Source organism: Pyrgilauda ruficollis, unplaced genomic scaffold, assembly GCF_017590135.1.
Source record: "Pyrgilauda ruficollis isolate IOZ18807 unplaced genomic scaffold, ASM1759013v1 scaffold72, whole genome shotgun sequence".
Taxonomy (NCBI): domain Eukaryota; kingdom Metazoa; phylum Chordata; class Aves; order Passeriformes; family Passeridae; genus Pyrgilauda; species Pyrgilauda ruficollis.
Genome location: NW_024529044.1, coordinates 88017 through 108646, shown reverse-complemented (window position 1 = coordinate 108646; position 20630 = coordinate 88017). Strand labels below are relative to the sequence as shown.

At 64.9% G+C, this 20630-nt stretch overlaps 4 protein-coding genes across 11 annotated transcripts in view; 2 read left to right on the top strand and 2 right to left on the bottom strand.

The window, feature by feature from the left end:
• The window catches only part of RBFOX3 (RNA binding fox-1 homolog 3), a 130177-nt gene extending 126704 nt beyond the window's left edge, over positions 1-3473 (top strand). For 4 of the 5 annotated variants that reach the window (XM_041485735.1, XM_041485734.1, XM_041485732.1 and 1 more), the window contains 5 exons: positions 239-371; positions 922-961; positions 1536-1597; positions 1889-1967; positions 2763-3458. In XM_041485735.1, the coding sequence (XP_041341669.1) occupies positions 239-371; positions 922-961; positions 1536-1597; positions 1889-1967; positions 2763-2807 (359 nt within the window). In that variant the 3' untranslated portion in view covers positions 2808-3458. Of the gene's footprint in view, positions 1-238; positions 372-921; positions 962-1535; positions 1598-1888; positions 1968-2762 lie in introns of all 5 variants that reach the window. The other variant, XM_041485733.1, reaches the window with a different exon arrangement.
• A 2101-nt stretch (positions 3474-5574) lies between these two features.
• On the bottom strand, positions 5575-9865 carry ENGASE (endo-beta-N-acetylglucosaminidase). The gene is made up of 14 exons (XM_041485788.1): positions 9684-9865; positions 9421-9497; positions 9110-9311; positions 8673-8821; positions 8426-8583; positions 8175-8323; positions 7868-8033; positions 7441-7544; positions 7107-7215; positions 6833-7005; positions 6475-6629; positions 6292-6394; positions 6086-6200; positions 5575-5994 (listed from the first exon to the last, which is right to left on the bottom strand). The coding sequence occupies exons 1-14, from the start codon at positions 9794-9796 to the stop codon at positions 5590-5592; spliced, it is 2178 nt and encodes a 725-aa protein (XP_041341722.1). The 5' UTR covers positions 9797-9865; the 3' UTR covers positions 5575-5589.
• An 820-nt stretch (positions 9866-10685) lies between these two features.
• C1QTNF1 (C1q and TNF related 1) lies at positions 10686-15542 on the bottom strand. 2 transcript variants are annotated; one of them, XM_041485793.1, is made up of 5 exons: positions 15413-15542; positions 12969-13103; positions 12597-12747; positions 12341-12483; positions 10686-11998 (listed from the first exon to the last, which is right to left on the bottom strand). In XM_041485793.1, the coding sequence occupies exons 3-5, from the start codon at positions 12731-12733 to the stop codon at positions 11448-11450; spliced, it is 831 nt and encodes a 276-aa protein (XP_041341727.1). In that variant the 5' UTR covers positions 12734-12747; positions 12969-13103; positions 15413-15542; the 3' UTR covers positions 10686-11447. The 2 variants fall into 2 exon arrangements, with proteins under 2 accessions (XP_041341727.1, XP_041341728.1); XM_041485794.1 differs by lacking the exons at positions 12969-13103; positions 15413-15542 and having other exon boundaries at positions 12341-12515; positions 12597-12729.
• Positions 15534-19876, top strand: CANT1 (calcium activated nucleotidase 1). Of its 3 annotated transcripts, none has more exons than XM_041485792.1 (4): positions 15534-15639; positions 17833-18472; positions 18714-18917; positions 19366-19876. In XM_041485792.1, the coding sequence occupies exons 2-4, from the start codon at positions 17854-17856 to the stop codon at positions 19734-19736; spliced, it is 1194 nt and encodes a 397-aa protein (XP_041341726.1). In that variant the 5' UTR covers positions 15534-15639; positions 17833-17853; the 3' UTR covers positions 19737-19876. The 3 variants fall into 3 exon arrangements, with proteins under 3 accessions (XP_041341726.1, XP_041341724.1, XP_041341723.1); XM_041485790.1 differs by lacking the exon at positions 15534-15639 and adding an exon at positions 16204-16325; XM_041485789.1 differs by lacking the exon at positions 15534-15639 and having other exon boundaries at positions 16351-18472.
• Positions 19877-20630: the final 754 nt, after the last annotated feature.

Here is a 20630-nt window from a genome sequence, read left to right as displayed (position 1 = left end):
TCCCCTCCCCTCCCCTCCCCTCCCCTCCCCTGTCCCGTCCTGTCCTGTCCTGTCCTGTCCTGTCCTGTCCTATCCCATCCCATCCCATCTCATCCCATCCCCTCCCCTTTCCCAGCCTCCCCACGGGGCCATGTCCCTGCCAGCCTGAGGGGACAGGGGTGGGCTGTGCCACAGGTGCCCCGTGGGGGCTGTGTGGTGCCGCCGTGCAAAGCCCACAGGTGTCCCCTGCCTCCTGCAGTAACGGGGTTCCCGTACCCCGCCACGGGGACGGCCGTGGCCTACCGAGGGGCACACCTCCGGGGCCGGGGCCGGGCTGTCTACAACACCTTCCGCGCCGCGCCGCCGCCGCCGCCCATCCCCACCTACGGCGCGTGAGTACCCCAGGGGGCTGCTGGGGGGCTTCTGCTGCCACACCGCTCTGAGCCTGTGCTGGCATCACCGGGCTCGTCAGGAACGGGCTGCAGCTCCTGCAGCTCCTGCAGCTCCTGCCTGGCCACAGGCTCTGTCCCAGCCCCACTCTGCTGTCCTCGGGTGACCCACGCACTCCGCAGCCTCCTGCCCACCAAGGCACAGGATGTTATTCCAGCCAGGATGGTTGGTTTAATGGAAACTGTCCCAGCACATGCGGCTGGGATGGCCTTGGTCACAGACACAGCCATGGCCATCTGTGGCTGCTTGGCTGCTCCCAGCAGAGATCCTGCCCTGGGATCCTCCTCTGGCACGCCCTGCCCTTGGCTGTGCCCTCTGCATGTGCCCATGTCCCTGCCCAGAATCCTAGCCCAGAGGTGCCTTTGGGGCCTGGACAGCCACCCCTTGCCATGAGCCATGGGGCTGAGGCAGCTTCCCCCAGGCACTGCCCTCACCCCGCTCCCCTCGTCCAGGGGCGCTTGCCGGGCTCTGATGCCTCCGCCTCATTTCCAGGGTCGTCTACCAGGATGGCTTCTACGGAGCTGAGATCTACGTAAGTGACACTGTGCCCAGGGCTGGGCTGTGACGGGGACCCCATGCCAGCACAGGGGACAGACAGTGTCACACGGGTCCCTGGTGGGCTCTGCCTCCCCCAAACCCCTTCCCCTGGGTGACAGCAAGAGCATGAGCACAGCACAGCTTCTCCAGAGCAGTCGGGGTGGCACACACCACGCAGGATCCTGTGCCCAGTCCTGTGCCCCTGCCAGCCCCTTGCAGGGCTGGTGCCACGCGGGATTTATGGCCTCAGTTCCTTACACCCGCGTTTAACCTCCATGTCTGAGGAGCCAGCGGCGATATTTCAGGCGGGCACTGAAGGATTTATCTAACGTGACACCTCATTAAGGCGAGCGGGGAGGTGACAGTCTCTTCTCTGGAAATTTAATTTTTTAAGGTTAATGTTTGTGAAAGCCCCTGGGGAATGGTAATGAGGCTGATGCGTGCCCAGTGGCACTGGCACCACCCCCTGTGGGCCCCACACTTCTCCGTACAGTGCCATGGGGCACCCAGCTGCTCCAACCCCACCTCCCCGGTGGGTGCAGTCCCTTGACCAGTCTCTCTCCCTGCAGGGGGGCTATGCTGCCTACAGGTACGCCCAGCCCGCAGCAGCAGCGGCTGCATACAGCGACAGGTGAGCACCGGGCATGGCACCTAGGGGAGCCCCGTGTCACCCCTGCACAGCCCACTCTGACACCCCCAGCTCCTGAGTGCTGTGGGACAGGACAGAGTCAGGCATGGGGAGAGTGTCTGCAGACAGGGATACCTTGGTGCCCTCAGGGCTAGGCTGGAAAGGGTTGCCACCACTGCAGGGGGAGCAGGGAGATCCGGGGGGCTCCCGGATGCAACTGGGAGGGAGGGAGGGCTCAGAGGGGAGACAGGAGCCCAACTGTTGTCACTAACACCTGCCGCTGTTTGCTCCTAGCTATGGCAGAGTGTACGCAGCAGCAGACCCCTACCACCACACCATTGGCCCCGCCGCCACGTACAGCATTGGCACCATGGTAAGAGCAGCCCCTCGGCCTTCCTCTGCTTCCTGGGGGGCTGCAGGCAGCCCAGGGAGGGTCTGGCACGGCGGCTGTGGGGCACAGGGCAGGGCCGGGGGGCTGTGGGAGGGGAGTGGGAATGGCACAGCCCCTGCCTGGCTCTGTCTGCAGGAAAGGAAACCCCCACCCCACCCCTGCCCCTCCTTCCCCTCACACCCCGCAGTCCTGCCCACACATGCCACTTCCCAGGGGCCTGGCTGTCCCCCACCGGCTGCCTGGGCAGGCTCCAGGACTCCTCTGTCATCCCAGTGCAGGACAGTGTCCCCAGGGCCCCACGTGCAGCCACACACGGGGGCACTGAAGCCCCTCATGCACCACAGTTCTTGGCCAGCTCTGACAGCATCAAAGATGAAAAATCGCACTCGCGGCTGGGATCGCAAAGCCAACCTGTCTTTTTCTGCCTTTTTTTACTCCCTGGGCAGCTGCTAGTGAGGGGCCAGGGGCACTACATCCTAGGGGTTTTCAACTCAGTGCCACAGCAGGAATGGGGCAACTCCTTGGCAGGCATGGCACTGCAGTGCCACGCTGGAGGCATAGGGCAGCCCCTGCCCCCAGGGCAGTGCCCGTGGCCACCACAGAGCCCGGGAAGCACTGGGCACCCTGGCCCTGCCTGCCCCTCACATCCCAAGGACAGCAGCGATTTGGTATCATTTGAAAGAGGAGGAAAAAACAAAAGAAGAGAAAAAAGGGAAGATCTAGGCTTTGGCTATCTCTGAATACTGATTGGCTTTTTTTTCATCTTTGATGTTGCAGGCTAGTCTATACCGAGGAGGGTACAGCCGCTTCACTCCCTACTAGCAAGACAGACCCAGCCCCCCCACCACTGCCCCCGATGCTCACTAGCACCAAACCAAACCAGGCAGACAGAGCCGAGGCCGAGCCTGCGGAGGAGCCGCGGGTGCTGCCCGGGTGGCCGGGGCTGGCGCCGGGCTCTGTGGGGCAGCAGCACCCCACACCCATAGGGTTACCTCAGCCGTTCCGTCCTGCCGCCCGCCCGCCTCTCCGGCACCTTCCAGCGGGGCCAGCCCTCGCCCCAGCAGCGCCCCGTGCCCACAGCCGGGCTGCCGGGTGCCCCCGCTGCCCTGGCCGGGCTGCCGAGGGCTCATCCCCCCGCGGATGTGCTCAGCCTGCAGGGCTGCTCGCTCCGCAGGCGCTGGGGCTCGACGGGACAGCAGCCCCCCGAGCAGCCCCTCTGCCCCATAGGAGAGAGAGGAGCCAGCTGGGGTTGCTGCCAGCTGTGGGGCCTGGCGAGGCTGGGGTGGGTTTGGGATCCAGGGCAGCCCGGCGGGCAGGAGCGCTGCTCTGCAGGGCTGGGTGTGATGGGCTGGGCTGGGACGGTGCCTGCGTGCCCCCGGCCACCAGCTCGGCCTGAGTGCTCCAGCGAAAGACCTGCCTCTCTTGTTTCTGTTGTAGTGAACCCGTGGCTGTTTCCTTCTGGGACCAGGAAGGGCAAAAATATACCACCCCCCCCCCCCCCCCAAAAAAAAAAAAAAAAAAAAAAAAAAAAAAAAAAAAGAACCCAAATATATAAAAATTTAAAGTGAAGCAACGGGGGGAAAAAAAAAAGAAAAAAAAAAAAAAAAAGAAAAACCAAACAAATAAAAGAGAAACCAAGGCAAGCGGCAGCAGCCAAGTGAATCCCAACTGTCCACACACACCGAGTGAGCGAGTCCCAGAGGAGCCGCGGCAAGCACCGGCGGTCGGATGCGCCGGAGGGACCCCCAGCGCCCCGGCCCCACAGCCCAGCAGGGAGGGAGCCGGTGCAGGCAGGCGTGAGGGTCCGCGGGGGTCCGGGGGGCCCTCCCCCGCCCAGGTGCAGGGCCTGGGCGCCACGTCTTCCTTTCCCTGGTGCAGCAGCGCTGGGGGTGCCGGCAGAGCGCTGCGCCCTGCCCGGCTTGTGGGACCGGGTGAGAGGGTGGGGACCCGGCTTGGTGCCACCCGGGCCCCGGCGCTGGCGGCCATCAGCGTGTCGGGTGTGCGAGGCCTCAGCTCCAGCGCGGAACTGGGGCGGCGGCGCGGATGCGGTGCTGAGGTATTGCAGGGGACGACCCTCTGCCTTTTAAAGGGAATTTTTGTTAAGAGGAGCTTGCAATTCGCTTGTGACCCCTTCCCTTCCCCTTCTTCCTCCCTCCTTCCCTGACGCCCACGCTCCCGCCCTGCCTGGACCAGCCCTGACCAAGCTGGGCCAGGCGCTGCCCCAGTCCCACCCCCGCTTGCTCTGCGGCACGGGACACGCTCATGGCCACCCGTCCCTGCCTGAGGCAGCGGGATGTCCCCAGCCTTGGGCGCGGGGTCTAGGCCACTGCATCACCCACGAGGGACCCACCCAAGCCGCAAGGCTGGGCTGCAGCCGCCGGCACGCTGGGCAGGGTGCCCAGTGGCGTGGGGCACTGTGGAGCCCATCCCGGGGTGCAGCGCAGTCCCGCGCCCTTCTGGCTCTGCCACTCCTCAAACCTCACTTTATAGTCTGCAGACGCCCCCGACGCCCCAGCGATGAGCTCCCCCTTTTCTATTCCCGGTGTACATAGCCCCGGCCCCGCTCCCCTGTACAAAGCTCCGTCCATCGCTGTACTGGCTTCTCCCTTACAGCACCCCTGCGCCGCCCTGGCGTGCGGGCTGGCGCCGGCCCATCCTGTATGCTTAAAAGTGTGACCATTCTAATAAACAGTATTATTATTATTATTATTATTATTATTATTATTATTACGAGGATTATTATTATTATTATTATTGAAATTATTAATAAAGATTTCTTTCTTCAACCAGGGCGACTCAGGTTTTGACTGGTTGCGCGGGGCCGTGGCTGCTACAGCAGATCTGGCTGGGCAGGGGGCCACAGCCTGTGGGCAAATGGGGAGCCCTTGGGGCCCCCAGCCTCACCATGGTGAGGGAGCAGGGTGCTGCATGAAGAGTCCTCTCCTGGCTGGGCCTAGCCCTTCGTTCTTCAGGCCATCAGGTAATACATTCCTGCTCCGCCTCAGGAGCAGCAGCTCCACTGCTGGCATTGGTGTCCCTGGCAGAGCCTGCATTGTTTGGGGACAGGGCTTGGGACCCCACTGCAGGAGTGCTCGGCTGCTCCTGCCTGCTAATTGCTTGCTCACCAGACTGTGAGAAAATAATTGCTGCTATAAATTTTCTCTCCTCCTCACAAGATGCTCAGGGGAGGCAGTGTAGGCTGGTGGTACTGGGCTGGGTCCCCGTTAATGAGCACAGCGGTCACCCAGGCTGGGCTGCTGCAAAGCCCATGCTGGCAGCTCCCCACCAGGCTGAGCCCTGAGGGGACTGTGTGCCTTGGGGTCTTAGGGCCAGTATCCCCAGCCTGTGGGCAGACAGCCTGAGGCAGTGAGGGCTCAGGAGCTGCTGGGGTTCTCAGGGCAGGTGCCCCAGTCTGGGGTCACACATGTTGAGGATCCTGGTCAGCACTCAGTAGGCCCCCACAGTGAGGGTGAGCACAACCACAGAGCTGGGAGGAAAGGGACTCACCAGCCCCGGGTGATGAAGTGCAGCCTCCCTCTGTGTCCCCCACCACAGCCCACCCGCCACATGAAGGAGACACGGCACGGGCTGCACCACAGTTGCTTTAATGCCCATCTGAGCTGGTGCCACTGCCTGGTGCGGAATAGACCAGCACGAGGTGGCCCCAGAGCTCGGGGTCCACAGGCAGCTCATCCCGCAGAACCGGCTCCACCAGCAGCTCCAGCCGGCAGGACTGTGCGGGCGCCGGCCGCGGCACGGCCAGCCCCACGACACGGAACAGGCAGCCCTGCGCCAGCCCCAGCACCTGCGGCGCTGTCTGGCCCAGGCGGCACCGGGTGCCCTGGCTCAGGACACGGAACCATCTGGCACGGCCAGGCGGGAAGGACCAGCGCAGGGTGAGGCTGAGCGAGAGCTGCTCGGGCTCGGGGCCCTCCTGCCACCAGAGCTGCGAGGCCATCACGCTGTGCACCTGCGGCGGGGAGGCCGCCACGCTGGCCGTGTCCAGCACCTGCGAGGGAACCGCAGCACTGTCAGGGTCAGGGCAGGCATCCCCACCTTCCCAGAAAAAGGGCAGGTGTCTCCACCAGGCAGGCACTCACCCGCACCTCCCCGAGGAGGCAGGTGAAGGATGTCTCCTGCAGGCTGGGCTGCTGGCGGGACACAATCAGGGAGAGGTCTCGTAGGCTGCAGTCCTGCAGCTCCAGCTCATAGCACCTGAGAGGGAAGAGGCAGAGCAGGAATGGTACTAGGGAGCCCTGGCATCCCGTGCCTGCCTGTGGACACAGGATGCAGGCAGGGCACTCACCGGCTGGTCCAGCCATGGGAGCCACGGTGGCAGGCGGCGAGCAGCTTGGCGAGGCCAGGCGGCGGTGCCGGGAGGAACCGGGGGTGGTACCGGCCATTGGGCTCTGCCAGAGGGAGCCAGGTCAGGGGTGAGGGACTGCAGCAGGTGCTCACTGCAGAGAGCATGGGGGGACAGGGTCCTCACCGGGCAGGGAGGTGGGGTTGCCCTCAAAGCACATCCCTGAGTCCCAGGTGGTGACCTCCAGTGCCACTGTGAAGTCATCAGGCTGTGGCCCCCCCAGCTTGTAGAGCAGGGTCAGGAAGAGCTTGGGAGGGGCTGGCATCTGCAAAGAGAAGAGGCTGATGACCCCAAATCCACCCAGAGAGAGACAGAGACAGAGAGAGACAAAAAGAAGGTGCATCATGTTAGGTGTGCTGTGCAGTGTGGGCAGAGCCTGGGCACACACGCCACCAGGCCCGGGGCCACACAGTTCAGGCCATGTCAGGTTGACATGGTGCCAGCCCAGCGCTGAGGAGTGGTAAAGGGCTTTTCCCCAACTCACCGGACAGCCACACGCTCCTCGCCGGGGGGAATGGTCCCCTGCAGCTGCAGGGAGCTGCCCCCACACCAGGCATCCTGCAGGCAGCAGCTGGTGCTCAGCGTGCCCTGCTGCTCCGGGTACAGCGGCTGGATGTCCTGTGCGCTCAGATCGTACCAGGGCCCAGACTCTTCATCCTACAGCACAGGAAGAGCTGAGCTGGGGGAGCCAAGAGCAGGGACCTCCCTGCCCAGCCCAGCCCAGTCTGACCAGAGCAGAGCTGTCACCCTGCACCCACCTTCCCATCCAGGAATGTGCTGGTGCCCATGCCCAGGCTGAAGGAGGTGGTCAGGGGCAGTGTGCAAATGCTGTGCGTGGGCAGGTACTCTGCCAGCGAGCCCCAGAACCTGGAGGCAAAGGTGGGTGTCAGGGCAGAGACCCCTGTGATGGTCACTGCCCTGCACGGCCTCAGCTCGGGCAGAAAGGGGCCAGCTGCTCCTGGCCAGCAGCCATGGTGTTCTGACAGCCACAGTGTCCCTGTAGCTGTGTCCCACCACCCCACAGCCTTCCTGAGCCAGGGCACTCCTAGCCCCATTCCTCCCCCAACAGCCGCCCCGCTGAGCTGCCCTCACCTGTTCTCGTTCTGCAGGAAGTTTTCCTTGCCCAGGTGCTCATAGACCCAGCCAGGAGCGAAGATGGCTGCAGAGAGGCCATACTGGCGGATCAGGCGCAGGGACTGCAGAAACGAGCGGTGAGCAGCATGGGACAGGCCAGGTAGTCACCTTGTCCCCTGTCCTATCCCTGCTCCTCCCAGGTTCCGCTGGCCCCATGGTGGGGCAGGACACCAGAGGGATGTGCTGCAGCATCTCCCTCTCCAGGGATGGCAGCACTGGGATCTTTTCATGCATGGCCAGCACTCTGGGATCCCTCACTCCTCACCTGTTCATCCCCAGGTTAGCAGCTCAACAGAGCACAGCCCAGCAGGGCCGCAGTGTGAGCTCAGAGCCCTGTGCTGGGAGAGGTCAGGGTCATACTCTGGCCCAGCCCTGTCACACACACCTTGTCAGTGTCGAAGCCACCACCAATCACATCCCCACGGCCAAAGACATCAACGCCGACATAGACGTCGTTTAGGCGCGGACCAGCCAGCCTCTGCGTGCGCTCCAGCTGCTCCTCCTTCCAGTTGTAGTTGGTGAACAGCCCGTCACAGGCATCAAAGAACATCCTGGGGACAATGGTCACAGTGGCAGACACTGTGGTCACACGTGGCCTCACCAAGGGCTGTGCAGGTTGTGCCTGACTGGTGCCATGCTGGGTTTGGGGTGGGCTCATGCCCCCCGCCTGGGGACAGTTTTTCCAGCCTCACCTATTCTGATCATTCAGCTCGTTCTGCCACCTCAATGTGCCATCCTTCAGGACGCTGTCATACCAGATCACCAGCCCTCCTGGCACGGCGCTGTGCACCCGTGCCGTCAGGTCCTGCAGGAAGAGGGGCAGGTTCCCCACCGCCGCCGGCTGCCAGGAGAGAGAGACACGGGTGGGTGAGGGCACGGGGTAGGGGGCTCCCCACGGGAACAGCACAAAGGCAGGGCAGCGAGCAGGGCCAGCAGGACTCACGCTCAGCGTGTTCTCTATGTTGATCAGCCAGCCGTCGAAGCGGTAGTGCTGGGCGATGCGGGCCAGCTGCTCCGCCACGGCGCCGTATGCCTCCTCCCCGCCAGCCAGGAACGCCTCGCACAGCTTCTCTCCATCCGTCCACTCCGTGATGAATGTGCCTGCGGAGGCAGCCAGGGCAGCGTCAGCTGCACATCCTGGAGAACCCACCTCACTGCTGGGGCTGCCCCAGGCTCAGCCCTGCCCCTACCCAGCACAGGGACGCTGTTCCGGTGCGCTGCATTGGTCCAGACCACGGGCGGGATGGTGACAGTGTGGTGGCTGAAGTAGACAAAGATGTCGATGTAGCGCCAGTGGTAGAAGACGTAGGGGTTGCGTGTGGCCGAGCCCTGGATGAACCTGCAGAGGGAAAAGGGTTGGGCAGTGCAGGAAGGACGCTGACAGACGCTGTGGAGCTGGGTAGGAGCCTGACTCACAGCCGGGAGCTGGGCAGAGCTGTGGCACTGAGCCACCTCTGAACATCCCAGCCTGAGCAAGGCTCCCCAAGCATCGAGTCAAACACCCCATACTTGCTCACCTGCGGCTGAGCCGTCAGGAGACGTGTCAGACAGAAACAGAACTGCCTTGGGGTTTGAGACATTGAGTTCCACTGTCACACCTCCCTTCCACCTTCCACCTAGCACGTACCTGTCCTCCAAGTACCCGCCACGCATGTCGTGGCACACCAGCGTCCGGGGCCTCCTGCTGAGGAGTGGGGGCTGGCGCTTGGCCAGAGGCACAGCTGACACATTGAACTCATCATTGCTGTTGGGCTGCCAGGCCAGCAGCTCCTCCAGGCCGGTCAAGAAGAAGCTGATGGGCTCTGTGGTCTTCGTGTCAAAGTACCTTGCTGGGAGCAATGGGGCGGCGGGACAGGGTCAGCAGCGAGCACTGCCTGTGCAGCTCGGTCCGGGACGGCACCTTCCCCATCCCGGCCGGCCCCTCTCCCGGTGCCTCACCTGGCAGGGGCTGCGGGCGGTCGCTGATGGTGTCGTGCAGGACAGTGGTTCCCTGGATGTCCGCCGCCGGCTGCAAACTGCCCCGGGAGGTTGGGTGAGGGCCGGGCTGGGCCAGCACCGCGGCCAGCGCCGACCGGGCCCTGCCAGCCCCGCCACCGGTCCCCATCACCGTCCCTCTCCCGGACCCCATCCCCATCACCGTCCCCGTCCCCGTCCCCATCCTGGTCCCGATCGCGGCCTCGGCCCCGGCCCCCGCCATCCACCTCCGCCGCCGCCGCGCCGCCCTCTCCGTCTCGGCCGGCTCCTCCGCCGCGGCCCCTAGCTCGGCTGCCGTCCTCTTGCCGCGCCGCGCCGGCCCCTCCGCCGCCTCCGCCATGGCGCTGCCTCCGCCGCCGCTGCCGCACTGACGGCGCCGCCGCCGCCACCGGGCCCGGCTCTCCGGGGGGCGCGGCCCCGGAGCTCCTCCCACCCGGCCCGCACCGCCCCGGGCACCGCCCGCCCCCTTGTCCCGGGGCGGAGTGTTCCGGGACGGACCGCGTGTCCTGGGAAGAAACCGCACGCCTCTGAATGGATCGCGTGTCCCGGGGGAGAACTCTGTGCCGGGATGGGAATCTGTGTGCTGGGATGCGCCTGTATCCGTAACAGGCCCTGCTGGGCAGGCTGTCACGGAGATGGTGCCTGGTCCCCAGGGAGCTTTGCCCATGCCATGGGACAGCGCGGGGGCCCTGCGCTGATGCCCCCACCCCACAGCAGTGAGCGCCCTGACCTGCCTCACTTGGCCGCCACCATCCACCCACTCCCCACATGTGGGACCAGGGCTCTGTTTAAGGTCATCCTGAGTCCCCGCAGCCTGGTCCCCTCCCTCCTGTGCTTGGGGTGCTGGTTTGCAGCTGCAGCCCTGCTCAGCCCAGCCATGGACCTGCCACTCCAGACCCTGACACTTGGCTTCACCTCAGACCTACCTCCTCTCCGTGGATGTGTTGGATAACCTGCACTTCTGACAACCCTGCCAGCCTGTCCTGCTCCCAGGCTGACAGTTCTGTCACTGCACGCAGCTCCTGGCCCTTGGGGCACAGCTGGCCCATGCAGTGCCTGGCACAGGTCCCCAGCTCTCCAGGGACAGTTTGTTCTTCCCCCTCCACCCCAGCTCAGCAGCACCATGCCAGCTCCCTCCTGGGAGCCTCTGCACCCCAGGAGCAGAACCTGGCCCTGAGTCCCTCGGAGCCTTCCCACACACAAAGCAAGAGGAGACTGAAGGTGTGAGCAAGGCTGGAAATGTGAGGTGTTTAATGTGGCATGAGCTGAATGGGGGGTCAGAATGCTGGCCCATGCTGCTGCTGCATCTACACAAACATGAAGCCTGGCCAGCAGATAACCTAAGGGAAGAGGAAGTGGCTGAGGCCAAAAGCCCCACACCCAGGGCTGCTGGTGGGTAGAGCGCCCTTCCTGAGCAGAGGCTGCAGCGAGCAGCAACAGAATCTGCGGAGGGAACTGACACAATTCACTCCCCACAGGGGGACCCAGCCTCCCACTGCAACACCTGCACCGGGGAAGGCAGGAGGGCCCTTAGTGGTTTATTGCCTTTCTGGATGGTGCTGAGCACCTTCTGTCCGTTCTGGCCGGGGAGCACAGCATGGTGCCAGGAGGTGAGTGTGGCACCGTGCTAGTGTCTGCGCTGCATGGCACCAGGGCACCAGTGGTCACACTGTGCCGCTGTGCCAGCGCCGCGACAGGCTGAGCCTGGCAAACCCAGCTCTGGAGCAGGGAGAGGGGGTGAGCTCCCTGCCCACCCCAGGTGAGCAGCTGCTTCCTGGTCACTAACGTGGCAGGGGCTTACAATTGCTCCAACTCTTCCAGGTGTGTCTGGTTAGCCTTGAGGTGCTGCAGCGAGGGAATTCACACACTGGTGCAGCTGCTGGGGGTAGTGGCACTAGGGTGACTAACAGCATAATGGGGGTGGCACTCCTGGGATGAGAGGGACAGGGGCTCCTTGGCCACCTGGCCTGGCACAGGAGGGGTGGGGGGGCTCAGGGGTCCCCACTGTACTTGATGAGGTGGCCACTGAAGGTGATGTAGGTGTCGTACTCGTCACTGAAGACGGCGTTCTCGCGCTCACCCTTGTAGAGCCGCACCCAGACCTCATCCTGCTCCTTCAGCTCCAGCATGACGCTCTGGCTCTGCATGATGCTGCGGTCGCTCACCTGGGCGTAGAGGATCACCACCTCCGCCCCGTTGCGCATGATGTGCAGGTACGTTTCCTTCTGGTTCCAGGTGTGCACATTGAGGCTGAAGTAGTAGATCCCAGGGATGTAGCAGTAAAACTTGCCCGTGAACATGTTGAAGTGGTCGTAGAGGTTGACGAACTCCGTGTCAAAGATGAGGGTCTGGTAGTAGTCGTTACTGTGCAGGGGTTTCTTGCGGCCCACGGAGAAGGCGGCGTAGTGGCTCTTGCAGCGCTCCCCGGGGGCGCCCACGCTGCCCTTCTGTCCCTTGGGCCCCGCGTGGCCCCGGCTGCCAGCCACCCCCGTCTTGCCAAACTTGCCCTGCATGCCACGCTCACCACGGTCCCCCTTCTCTCCTGGGCAGAGCAGGAGTGAGAGTTGGGCTGTCAGGCAGGGGCCAGAGCTGAACCCAGCACCCCGAAAGCCCCTTCCCCAGTGGCGGATGGAAGGAGCAGGGACCCACCAGTCCTGCCCCTGCCTCTCCCCAGGCTCTGATGCTGCTGCCCAAAAGCCACCAGAGCAGCGGCTGTTCACACCCCAGCGCGGCTCCTGCCCCCTGTCTGTGCAGGGCACAGGACCACTGGCACCACCCCACTTTCTCATTCCCAGCCTGTGCAGGAGCTGGCACTGTGAGCCCAGCTCAGCGCTGGAGCTGGGGCAATGCTGGCAGCACAGCGTGGGGTCCTGCCAGCCCTCACCTTTCAGGATGGTCATGTTGATCTGAGGCATGGGCTGGTACTGGGGGTAGAAGCGCTTTTCAGGTGAGGGGCAGCAGCGGACACAGCGGGGCTGTGGGGGCAGCCCCTCCTGGGCATCACCAGCCTTCTGCTCCTGCGTGGCCCTGGCAAGGCAGAAAGCAAAGCGCAGCAGGAGCTACAGGGGAGTGGGGGGTCTGCGGTGCCAGGGCTGCCCTGGCCCCCACTGCAGAGCACCCTGGCTCAGGGGTTCCCTCACCTGGCAGCTTGGTGCTGGGAAGGGGCCTCATTGGGGTCTGTCCACCATCTCTGGTCAGGGAGGGAGCTGGTCTGGCTCCCCACAGGGCAGGGCAGCAGGAAGATCAGCAGGACACTGTGCACCCACAGCCCCTCCATGCCTTGGCAGGGTCCTGTGAGGTGCCGGGGACAGGAATGAGGAGACTCCCAGCCCAGCCATGCCCCAAGCTGTCCTGGGACAGGACCTGTGCACTGCACAGCCCCGGGGTTCTGGCTGGGCTATGGAACAGTGTCACCCCAGTGAGCACCTGTGGAGACCCACACTGGGGCAGTTAGGGGGCTCTGGGCTCATGTGCAGCCCCTGAGCCCTGGCACATAAGGCAGATGGGATTACCTCAGAGCTGAGAGTGGAGCAGAGCAGCAGCCTCTGAGCGGGCCAAGTCCTGGACCAAGTGCTGCTGCTCCTGCTCAGCCTGGCTTCAGCTGCCTCCCATGGACATCCAAGAGCAGCAATTTAGGACGTCAGCACCTGAAAAATTACAGAGAGCTCCAGATGCCATGAGGCAAATGTCAGAGTGCAGCCCTGCTTGTGTGTGGGACCCCAGGTGGGCCCAGAGAGAGCATCTGCACCCTACTCCTGCAAGGGGCTCCTGTGCCTTGGGGGCTGCCAGCCCAAGGGTTTGCAAGGGGACACAACCCCCTCCTCTAGAAAGAGGGATGTGGGCTGCTAGCCCTATCTGGGAGCTGGCTGAAACCTTTCCAAGAGCCCACACCCTGTATGGGGCCAAAACTAATATTTGCAGTGGTGGTGGCATTGTGGCCCAGCCCGGGCACTTCGCGACCCCTCCCTCTATTATCAGAATCGTATCTGCTGGAGACGTGGGGCCGGGCACGCAGCACCTTGCCCTTTGGACAGCCTTGGCCAAACAGGGGCGTAGCACTGCCCAGCGCTGGGCATCCCGCGGCTGCAGGCTCCGAGCGGGACGGGGATGGCCGCTACCCGGCTCCTATCTCAGCCAGGTGCCTCCCTGGGGTGGGACATGCGTGTGGCTTTCGCCGGTGTCCCCTCCCAAAGAGCCGCCCGGCTGCGCTCCGCCGGGATCGCGGAGCGCCGGTCCCGCGGCGCAAAGCGCCCCTCTCAGCCCTGTCCTGTGTTCTGCGGCTCAGCCAGGCCATGACGGATTTTGGGGCAGAATCCTGTGGTTTAGGTGAGCGCCTGCTCTCAGTCGGCGGTCGGTGGCTGTTGTCACTGTCCCCAGGTGCGGGGTCCTAGGGACCACGTGCGCTCCCGCAGCGGGCGCGGAGGGCTCCGGGGCCGGGGGCGGATGCCTGGATTATGAGTCACTGGAGTTGGGAAGGGGCGGAGGGATTGGGAAAGGCTCCAAAGGGCTTTTCCTGCTGCTCAAACCCTCTGCCAAGGGCCTGGCCCCGGCACACACTTCCCGCTGCCTCTGTCTCTCACCCCGTTGTGTCGGTGCTGCCAGGTGTGGAGGGAGGCAGGGGAGAAGCGGATCCATGGATAGAGGTGGAGGAGGCAGCCAGGGCCCCGTGAGCACCAGGGCGGCCCTGGCCCTGGCCCTGGCCCTGCCCCTGGCCCTGGCTCTGCTCAGCCTGCCTGGCCTCCAGCTGTGCCAGGCCCACAGCACTAAGCAGGGCACGGAGCGTGCCGGGTTTGGGAAGCCTGTGGCTTTCCCCCAGCTGTGGGACTGTCACACCAGGCATTCCTCTGGGATCTGGAGCAGGCTGGGCCCTGGGGACAGCGCAGTGTCACAGAGAGCTGCTCCACAAGGAGAAACCCTCCACCAGGAAGTTCCCATGGTGGAAGGCAGTGCTTCCCAGGCTGTTGGGGACAGAGGTGAGTGTGTGGTGCTCGCAGGTTGCTGCCAGCAGCCCATGGGGATCGCTGGGCCCTCAGCATGCCCCCCTGTACCCTGCAGGTGTGCTGGGCATTGTGTGCCCACCTGCACACGGGCACACACCGCCCCACCAGGGACACGCATTTCCCTCAGGGTTGGCTGCTCTCCAGGAGCAGTCAGAGATTTAAACTCAGTGGATGCAGAAGCCTTGGGACTGCAAATCAAAACATCCCAAAATACTTTCCAGATGGAGATGAAGACTAGGATGAAACGGAACAAACCCTTGGGGAGGGATGAGGAGCTCGGGGCAGTGTGGAGGCAGCAGGACCTGCACCAGTCTCTGTTTAGGGTGTTGGATACAAACTTCCCTGCACATCAGCTAGAACCACTGTGCCTCTGGAGTCGTGCTGGTGGGCCAGGTGCCCCATGTGCTGCTGCAGACGCTGGAACGGTTGCAGAGCCCTTTTTTCCCTGGAGCAGGGCAGAGCCGGCAGGCAGCAGTGTGGGGGCTGCATGGGGCAGATGTGGGGAAGGAGCACGGGGTAGTTGCAGCCCTCCAGCTTCTCTAGCACCAGCAAGACGTTGTGCTGGGTCACAACAGCCACTGTAACCCCCAAAGATATGCCGGAGGTGGCCCAGCGGGGGTCTTATGTGTTTGTAGCCATGGGATTTTTGGGAACGCAGCTGGGGCAGGGCTGGGGGAATCTGTGTCCTCCCAGAGCCGCGGAGGGTCGGGCTGTGCCCCCAGACTACTGTGAGGCTCAGCCGTGTGGCCCCCACTGCTCCTTTGCAGGCAAGGCAAGGGCCTCGCTCGGCTAGGGGGGCTCAGGGGCCGACCCCCCTGGCTGGGCGTGCGCCAGGGCACCCGAGCGCTCGGCGAGGCGGAGCCGCCTCCCGGTACCTCGGCACCGCCCGCCGACGGGAGCTCGGCCCCTGCAGCTCCGGCGGTGATCCCAGGCCTCCCAAAGCTGCCCCCACCTACCTCTGGGGCACGGCTTCTCCCTCCCGGCGCTGCGTTTGCTGCCCTAGAGCATCGCCCGGGCCAGCGCAGAGCCTGTCCGCGGCCGACCGCTGCCTCCCGCTCCGGAGCCGCCTCTCCTCGGCCGGCCCGGGCGGAAATACACTTTTGGGAAGCGCAGGAGGCAGCGAGGCACGGGACGAGGCTCGCAGCCCTCCCCCGCCAGATGTGCGCTCGCGGCTGCCTTAACCGTGAGTGCTCCCGGGACCGGCCGCCCCAGTCGTTCGTGCCCCGGGGCCGCCGCACCGGGAGCAGAGGCGGCACGTGCCAGCGGCTCGCCGGAGCTGCCGCGGGGCCCGGGATCCCGGAGGGTGCGGCTGGCCCCGGCGCAGGACCCTGCCCCGTGCCGGCGTTGCCGAGGCCGTTCCCAGCCCCGAGGGCACCGCGGCCAGCACAGCCGCACCGGGCTGCAGCCTTTGACAGCCGGGCACGCGCACGGGTCCCAAGGCGCGGTGCTGGGTTTACCCCGCTGCCCGAGTGGCGGCGGGACATAAGGGGCAACCGGGAAAGGATAGAATGTGTTGCGGGCTGCAGCAGGGCCAGCGCGGGGGTCATGCCTGCCGAACAGCCGGGCTGTGCCCACCCCGCAGAGCCGGCTCGGCCCCCGCACTGCCCCCGCCGCGGGTCTCCAGCCGCCCGTGAGCGGCGCCCGCTCTAGCGGACTTTGCTCACCGTGGACCACAGCTCCCGGCAGGCCCCGCGGCGCAGCGGGAGGGGCGGTGGGGGCGCGGTGACGCGTGGGTCTCCTGGGAGTTGCAGTTTTTGCGCCAGACGGGGCCGTCAGGCCGCTGCCAGGCGCGGCGGCGGCGGCGCGCGGGGCCGCCGGGAGCTGTAGGCGGCAGCGGCGGCGGCTGCGCGCGGGGGAGGCGGCGCCGCGGTGAGCGGGGACACGGGCGGGGGGCGCGGGGCCGGGCCGGGCCGGCAGGCGGGGGTCCGCACCGGACGAGGGCACCGCGCACCTCAAGCACCCTGCCCGGGCTGCTGTGCCCCGCGCGGAGGTCCCGGGGGCGCGGGGACCTCAGGGCCCCGCTCCGTCCGGGCGGTGCCCGTCAGCTCGGCCGGGGAGGGGGCGCGGGGGTCCCCGAGGGCGCGCCCGGCGCAGGCGGGCAGTCCCCGCGTCCTTAGAGGGGCGTCCCGTGTCCGCGCCCGGGGGTGCTGGGGGGTCCCCGTGTCCCTACCCGGTGACCGTGCCCCGGCGTTCTGAGGGGTCCCCGTGGCTGTGCTCGGAACGGGCTGCAAGCGCGGTGGGGCTCAGCGCACCGAGAGGGGTCCCCGGGGCTCTGCCGGGCCCACGCTACGGGATCCCGACGGGACCGAGAGGCGCTGCCGTGCCCCCAGGCGCGGGCGCCGTGCTGTGCCGCAGCTCCCCTGCCCGGGGCCGGCCCCCCACGCTCAATGCCGCCTCTGTTTGCCGCTCCGGCTGCTGAAAGGCACATTGAGACCCTGCGGCACGGGCCCTTTGTAGAAAGCCCTGCGATGGCGGCTGGGGATCTCTGCCCCGGGATGGGGATCTCTGCCCCGGGATGGGGGTCTCTGCCCCGGGCTGAATGGCACGGGCTGCATGGCGCGGGTCCAGTGGTGGCTGCTTGCCACCCGGGCAGCCCGGAGTGCCCATCTGCGGGAGCCCGGGGTGCTGCCATGTCCCCTGTGCTGCAGGGAGGGAGGTGGCACTGAGGGGCACTGCTAGCACCCCGGCCCGCGGGTGGGCACAGCCTGGGGTGGGCTCACAATGCTCACACGTAGAGGACATGCTGTGTCCTGGGCAGGGATGAGGGGGTCCTGTGTCTGTGAGGCTGGGCAGGTCACGGTGTGAGTCCCTTGGGCACTGCGCTTCCTGCTCAGGTGTTGGCATCCTGCTTGGGCGGAGCTGACACGTGTCCCTGTGTGGCTTGGAGACAAGCTCACAGCTCATCAGTGGGGTTGGTTCTCGGGGCCACAGGAGCTGGGCCAGGCTGCCCAGCCACTCTGGAGACAGCAAGGGTCATCCTTGCCACCCGAGAGGAACCTACTTCCTCCCAGGACCCTGTGGGGAGACGTGCCCCAGGACACTGTGACACGGGGCTCGCCTTGAGCCAGGTGCCTCAGCTCGCTGCCTGAGCTGCAGTGACCATGGCACAGATAGAGCTGCCGGGCAGGTCGTGCAATCCTGCCAAGATGCTGGGGCTCCTGGGCAGGGGGCGCAGAGGGAGCCAGGTGAGAGGGGCTGAGGGTGGTTCCAGCAGCAAACAGCCCCTGGGCATGGTGGCTCTTAGCTGCATGAGGTGGGAGCACCTTCTGCTGCAGGAGAGGGGATGAGGCCCCTCATGGCTGTGTTCTGCTGTCCCCCAAGCTCAGTCAGCACCAAATCCAGCTCTTTGACCTTCTCCCTCCCCTCTTCCCACCAGGTTCTCCTCGCCCCCTGTCTCATGCCAGTCCCGCCCTGCCATGAGTCTATGAGCCCCCTCCGGATCAGTGTGGGTGGTCTGCCCGTGCTCGCGTCCATGACCAAGGGTGCTGACCCCCGCTTCCGACTGCGCTGGAAGGCCATCGTGCTGTCCTCAGCCTGCGTGGGGCTTTTGCTGCTGCTGCTCTGCCTGCACCGCTCCTCCCCAGCACGGCATGGCCCCCCCAGCCCTCGCACCTGGCAGCTCGGCCTGCAGGCGGGGGACCGCTACAATGACACCTACCCGCTGTCCCCGCCGCAGAGGAACCCTGAGGGCGTGCGCTACCGCATCGGCGTCATTGCCGACCTGGACACGCAGTCCCGGGGCTCCCAGGAGCACACCTGGTTCAGTTACCTGAAGAAAGGCTACCTGGTACTGTCAGACAGTGGGGACAGAGTGACAGTGGAGTGGGACAAGGATGAGAGCATGCTGCAGTCCCACCTGGCTGAGAAGGGCCGGGGCATGGAGCTCTCAGAGCTGGTGGTTTTCAACGGGAAGCTGTACGCGGTGGACGACCGGACAGGCGTGGTCTACCAGGTTGAGGGCAACAAGGTGGTACCTTGGGTGATCCTCCCAGATGGGGATGGCACGGTGGGCAAAGGTGAGCTCCTGTCCTGCCCTGTAAAGCCCTTGGCTCTTTTCACCTTGCTGGGGTGGGGTGCACCTTTCCTGTGACCTCTGAGCCTGGCCAAGAGAGAGCAGTTCCTGCTGGGAGACCAGCTGGCTGCATGGGGGACACTGTAACCAGCACCGGGCTCAGGGGTGCAGGGTGTGGGGCACGTGGGACAGTCTGATAGCCACGTGCTGACTGAGCTCCCCTCATGCCATTCTTTCCACCACAGGCTTCAAGGCAGAGTGGCTGGCAGTGAAGGATGAGCACCTGTACGTGGGAGGACTGGGCAAGGAGTGGACCACCACGACAGGGGAAGTGGTGAATGAGAACCCCCAGTGGGTGAAGGTCATTGGCTACAAGGGTGACGTGAGCCACGAAAACTGGGTGACAAACTACAACGCGCTGAGGGCTGCAGCGGGGATCCGGCCCCCAGGTATGGAGCGGGGCAACCTCCTGCCACCGCATATCCCACACTCTTGATGGCTCCAGAGCCATACAGTCACAGCCATACAGTCACCCTCCCTGGGGATACTGGCACTGGGGGTGATTTAAAGGCTGCCAGAGGCCAGAGATCTCCTCTTGTCCTGGTCCTTTTCCTCTGCTGCTTGTGCCAGGAGCAGCTGAAGGGTGGCTCAGCTGGCATTGGGCCTGGCAGCTCTGCCCCCAGGCAGAGTGGGGTGTGCTGGGTGCCCCTGCTTAGCTCTGGGGAGAACTGTGGGGCTGCTGCCAGTCAGTGAGGCAGGAACAGGCAGAAGAGTTCATAGGGGATGCCTGCGTGGGGCTGTGGGGTGTTTTGGAGGGGAAGGGGAAGGAGGACGGTCCGGCCCCAGCGTGGCTGTGCCCCTGTGGCCTGTGTGGTCTCACTCCGCTTCCTGCCGCAGGGTACCTGATCCACGAGTCGGCCTCCTGGAGCGACACGCTGCAGCGCTGGTTCTTCCTGCCGCGCCGTGCCAGCCACGAGCGCTACAGCGAGCAGGCGGACGAGCGGCGAGGCACCAACCTGCTGCTCAGCTCCACCCAGGACTTCGGGCACGTCACAGTGGGGCGTGTGGGCGACGTGGTTCCCACCCATGGCTTCTCCTCCTTCAAGTTCATCCCGGACACGGACGACCAGATCATCGTGGCACTGAAGTCAGAGGAGGACAATGGCAAGATCTCCAGCTACATCATGGCCTTCACACTGGACGGGCGCTTCCTCCTGCCCGAGACCAGGATTGGCAGTGTGAAGTACGAGGGCATTGAGTTTATTTAACAGACATCTGGAGCGAGTGGAGGCGTGTGGGCAGGCCCTGCTAGCCTGCTCCTAGGCCGGGGTCTATGAGGGATGTCAGGCAGCGCTCCCAGCTCTGTCCTTGGCCCTGGGCTCTCCTGTAAAGTGTTGACTGAGCTGCAGCAGGTGTGGTGCGAGTGTTTCGGCAGTGGCACCTGGTGGCAAGGCACAGCCACCACAGGGTGCTCCCGGCCCCGGGACAGTGTCCAGGTCCTGGAGTGCTGGTGCCTAGTCAGGTCCCAGTGCAGCCCCTAGTGCCCAGCCCTGAATTGCGACAGAACCATCTCCGGTGGCTCGGTGGCTCTGGTGACATCCATGCTGTGGGGTTGCAGCTGAGCCCCAGCTCTACAGCTGTGCCTTGTGCGCCATGGGGCTAGCTGGGTGGAGTGGGGTGTGCGGCCAGAGAGGGTCAGACTGGGGGGATTTCATCAGGCTTTTTCTTCAGAAGCTGGATTTCCTTCCCTTTTCCTGTAAGCTGGGTGAGGTGATGGCTGGGGTGACAGGTGGCCTGTTTCAGAGAAAAGTCTCACATGGGAGGGGACAGTGTCTGTATCCCTCTGCTCCTGTGAGCACAGGGGATGTAGCAGTTCCCTCACCACTGTGGTTCCAGAACAGTGGCTGTGCCTATGGGGCAGGGGGTGTGGGTGATGGGGCCACCATCTGTGGCCAGATGTGAAGTGGGCCCATCCTGGTGCCATTCCCAGGCCACACCCTCAGAGGTGTGTGTGTGTGTGCTGGCCATCGGTCTTCTCCAAGCCCTGGCTGCACATGGCTCTGACCCCAGAAATGCTTCCAGCCCCAGAGTTGTCAGCTCTGGGAAGAGCTGCGCCCTGGACAGAACTGCTGGGAGCTGGCGGCAGTGCAGCCATGCTGTGC

What these genes read in the sequence shown, in the direction of transcription:
- ENGASE (XM_041485788.1), bottom strand. Translation starts at nt 9,796, where the DNA reads ATGGCGGAGGCGGCGGAGGGGCCGGCGCGGCGCGGCAAGAGGACGGCA. An exon ending in GAACAGCGTCCCTGTGCTGG is followed by an intron (nt 8,584 to 8,672) that starts GTAGGGGCAGGG and finishes CTGCCTCCGCAG; the next exon opens with GCACATTCATCACGGAGTGG. An exon ending in TCCCATGGCTGGACCAGCCG is followed by an intron (nt 6,201 to 6,291) that starts GTGAGTGCCCTG and finishes CTTCCCTCTCAG; the next exon opens with GTGCTATGAGCTGGAGCTGC.
- C1QTNF1 (XM_041485793.1), bottom strand. Translation starts at nt 12,733, where the DNA reads ATGGAGGGGCTGTGGGTGCACAGTGTCCTGCTGATCTTCCTGCTGCCC. An exon ending in TCCCAGCACCAAGCTGCCAG is followed by an intron (nt 12,484 to 12,596) that starts GTGAGGGAACCC and finishes CTGCCTTGCCAG; the next exon opens with GGCCACGCAGGAGCAGAAGG. An exon ending in CAACATGACCATCCTGAAAG is followed by an intron (nt 11,999 to 12,340) that starts GTGAGGGCTGGC and finishes TGCTCTGCCCAG; the next exon opens with GAGAGAAGGGGGACCGTGGT.
- CANT1 (XM_041485789.1), top strand. Translation starts at nt 17,740, where the DNA reads ATGAGGCCCCTCATGGCTGTGTTCTGCTGTCCCCCAAGCTCAGTCAGC. An exon ending in GGATGGCACGGTGGGCAAAG is followed by an intron (nt 18,473 to 18,713) that starts GTGAGCTCCTGT and finishes TTTCCACCACAG; the next exon opens with GCTTCAAGGCAGAGTGGCTG. An exon ending in AGCGGGGATCCGGCCCCCAG is followed by an intron (nt 18,918 to 19,365) that starts GTATGGAGCGGG and finishes TTCCTGCCGCAG; the next exon opens with GGTACCTGATCCACGAGTCG.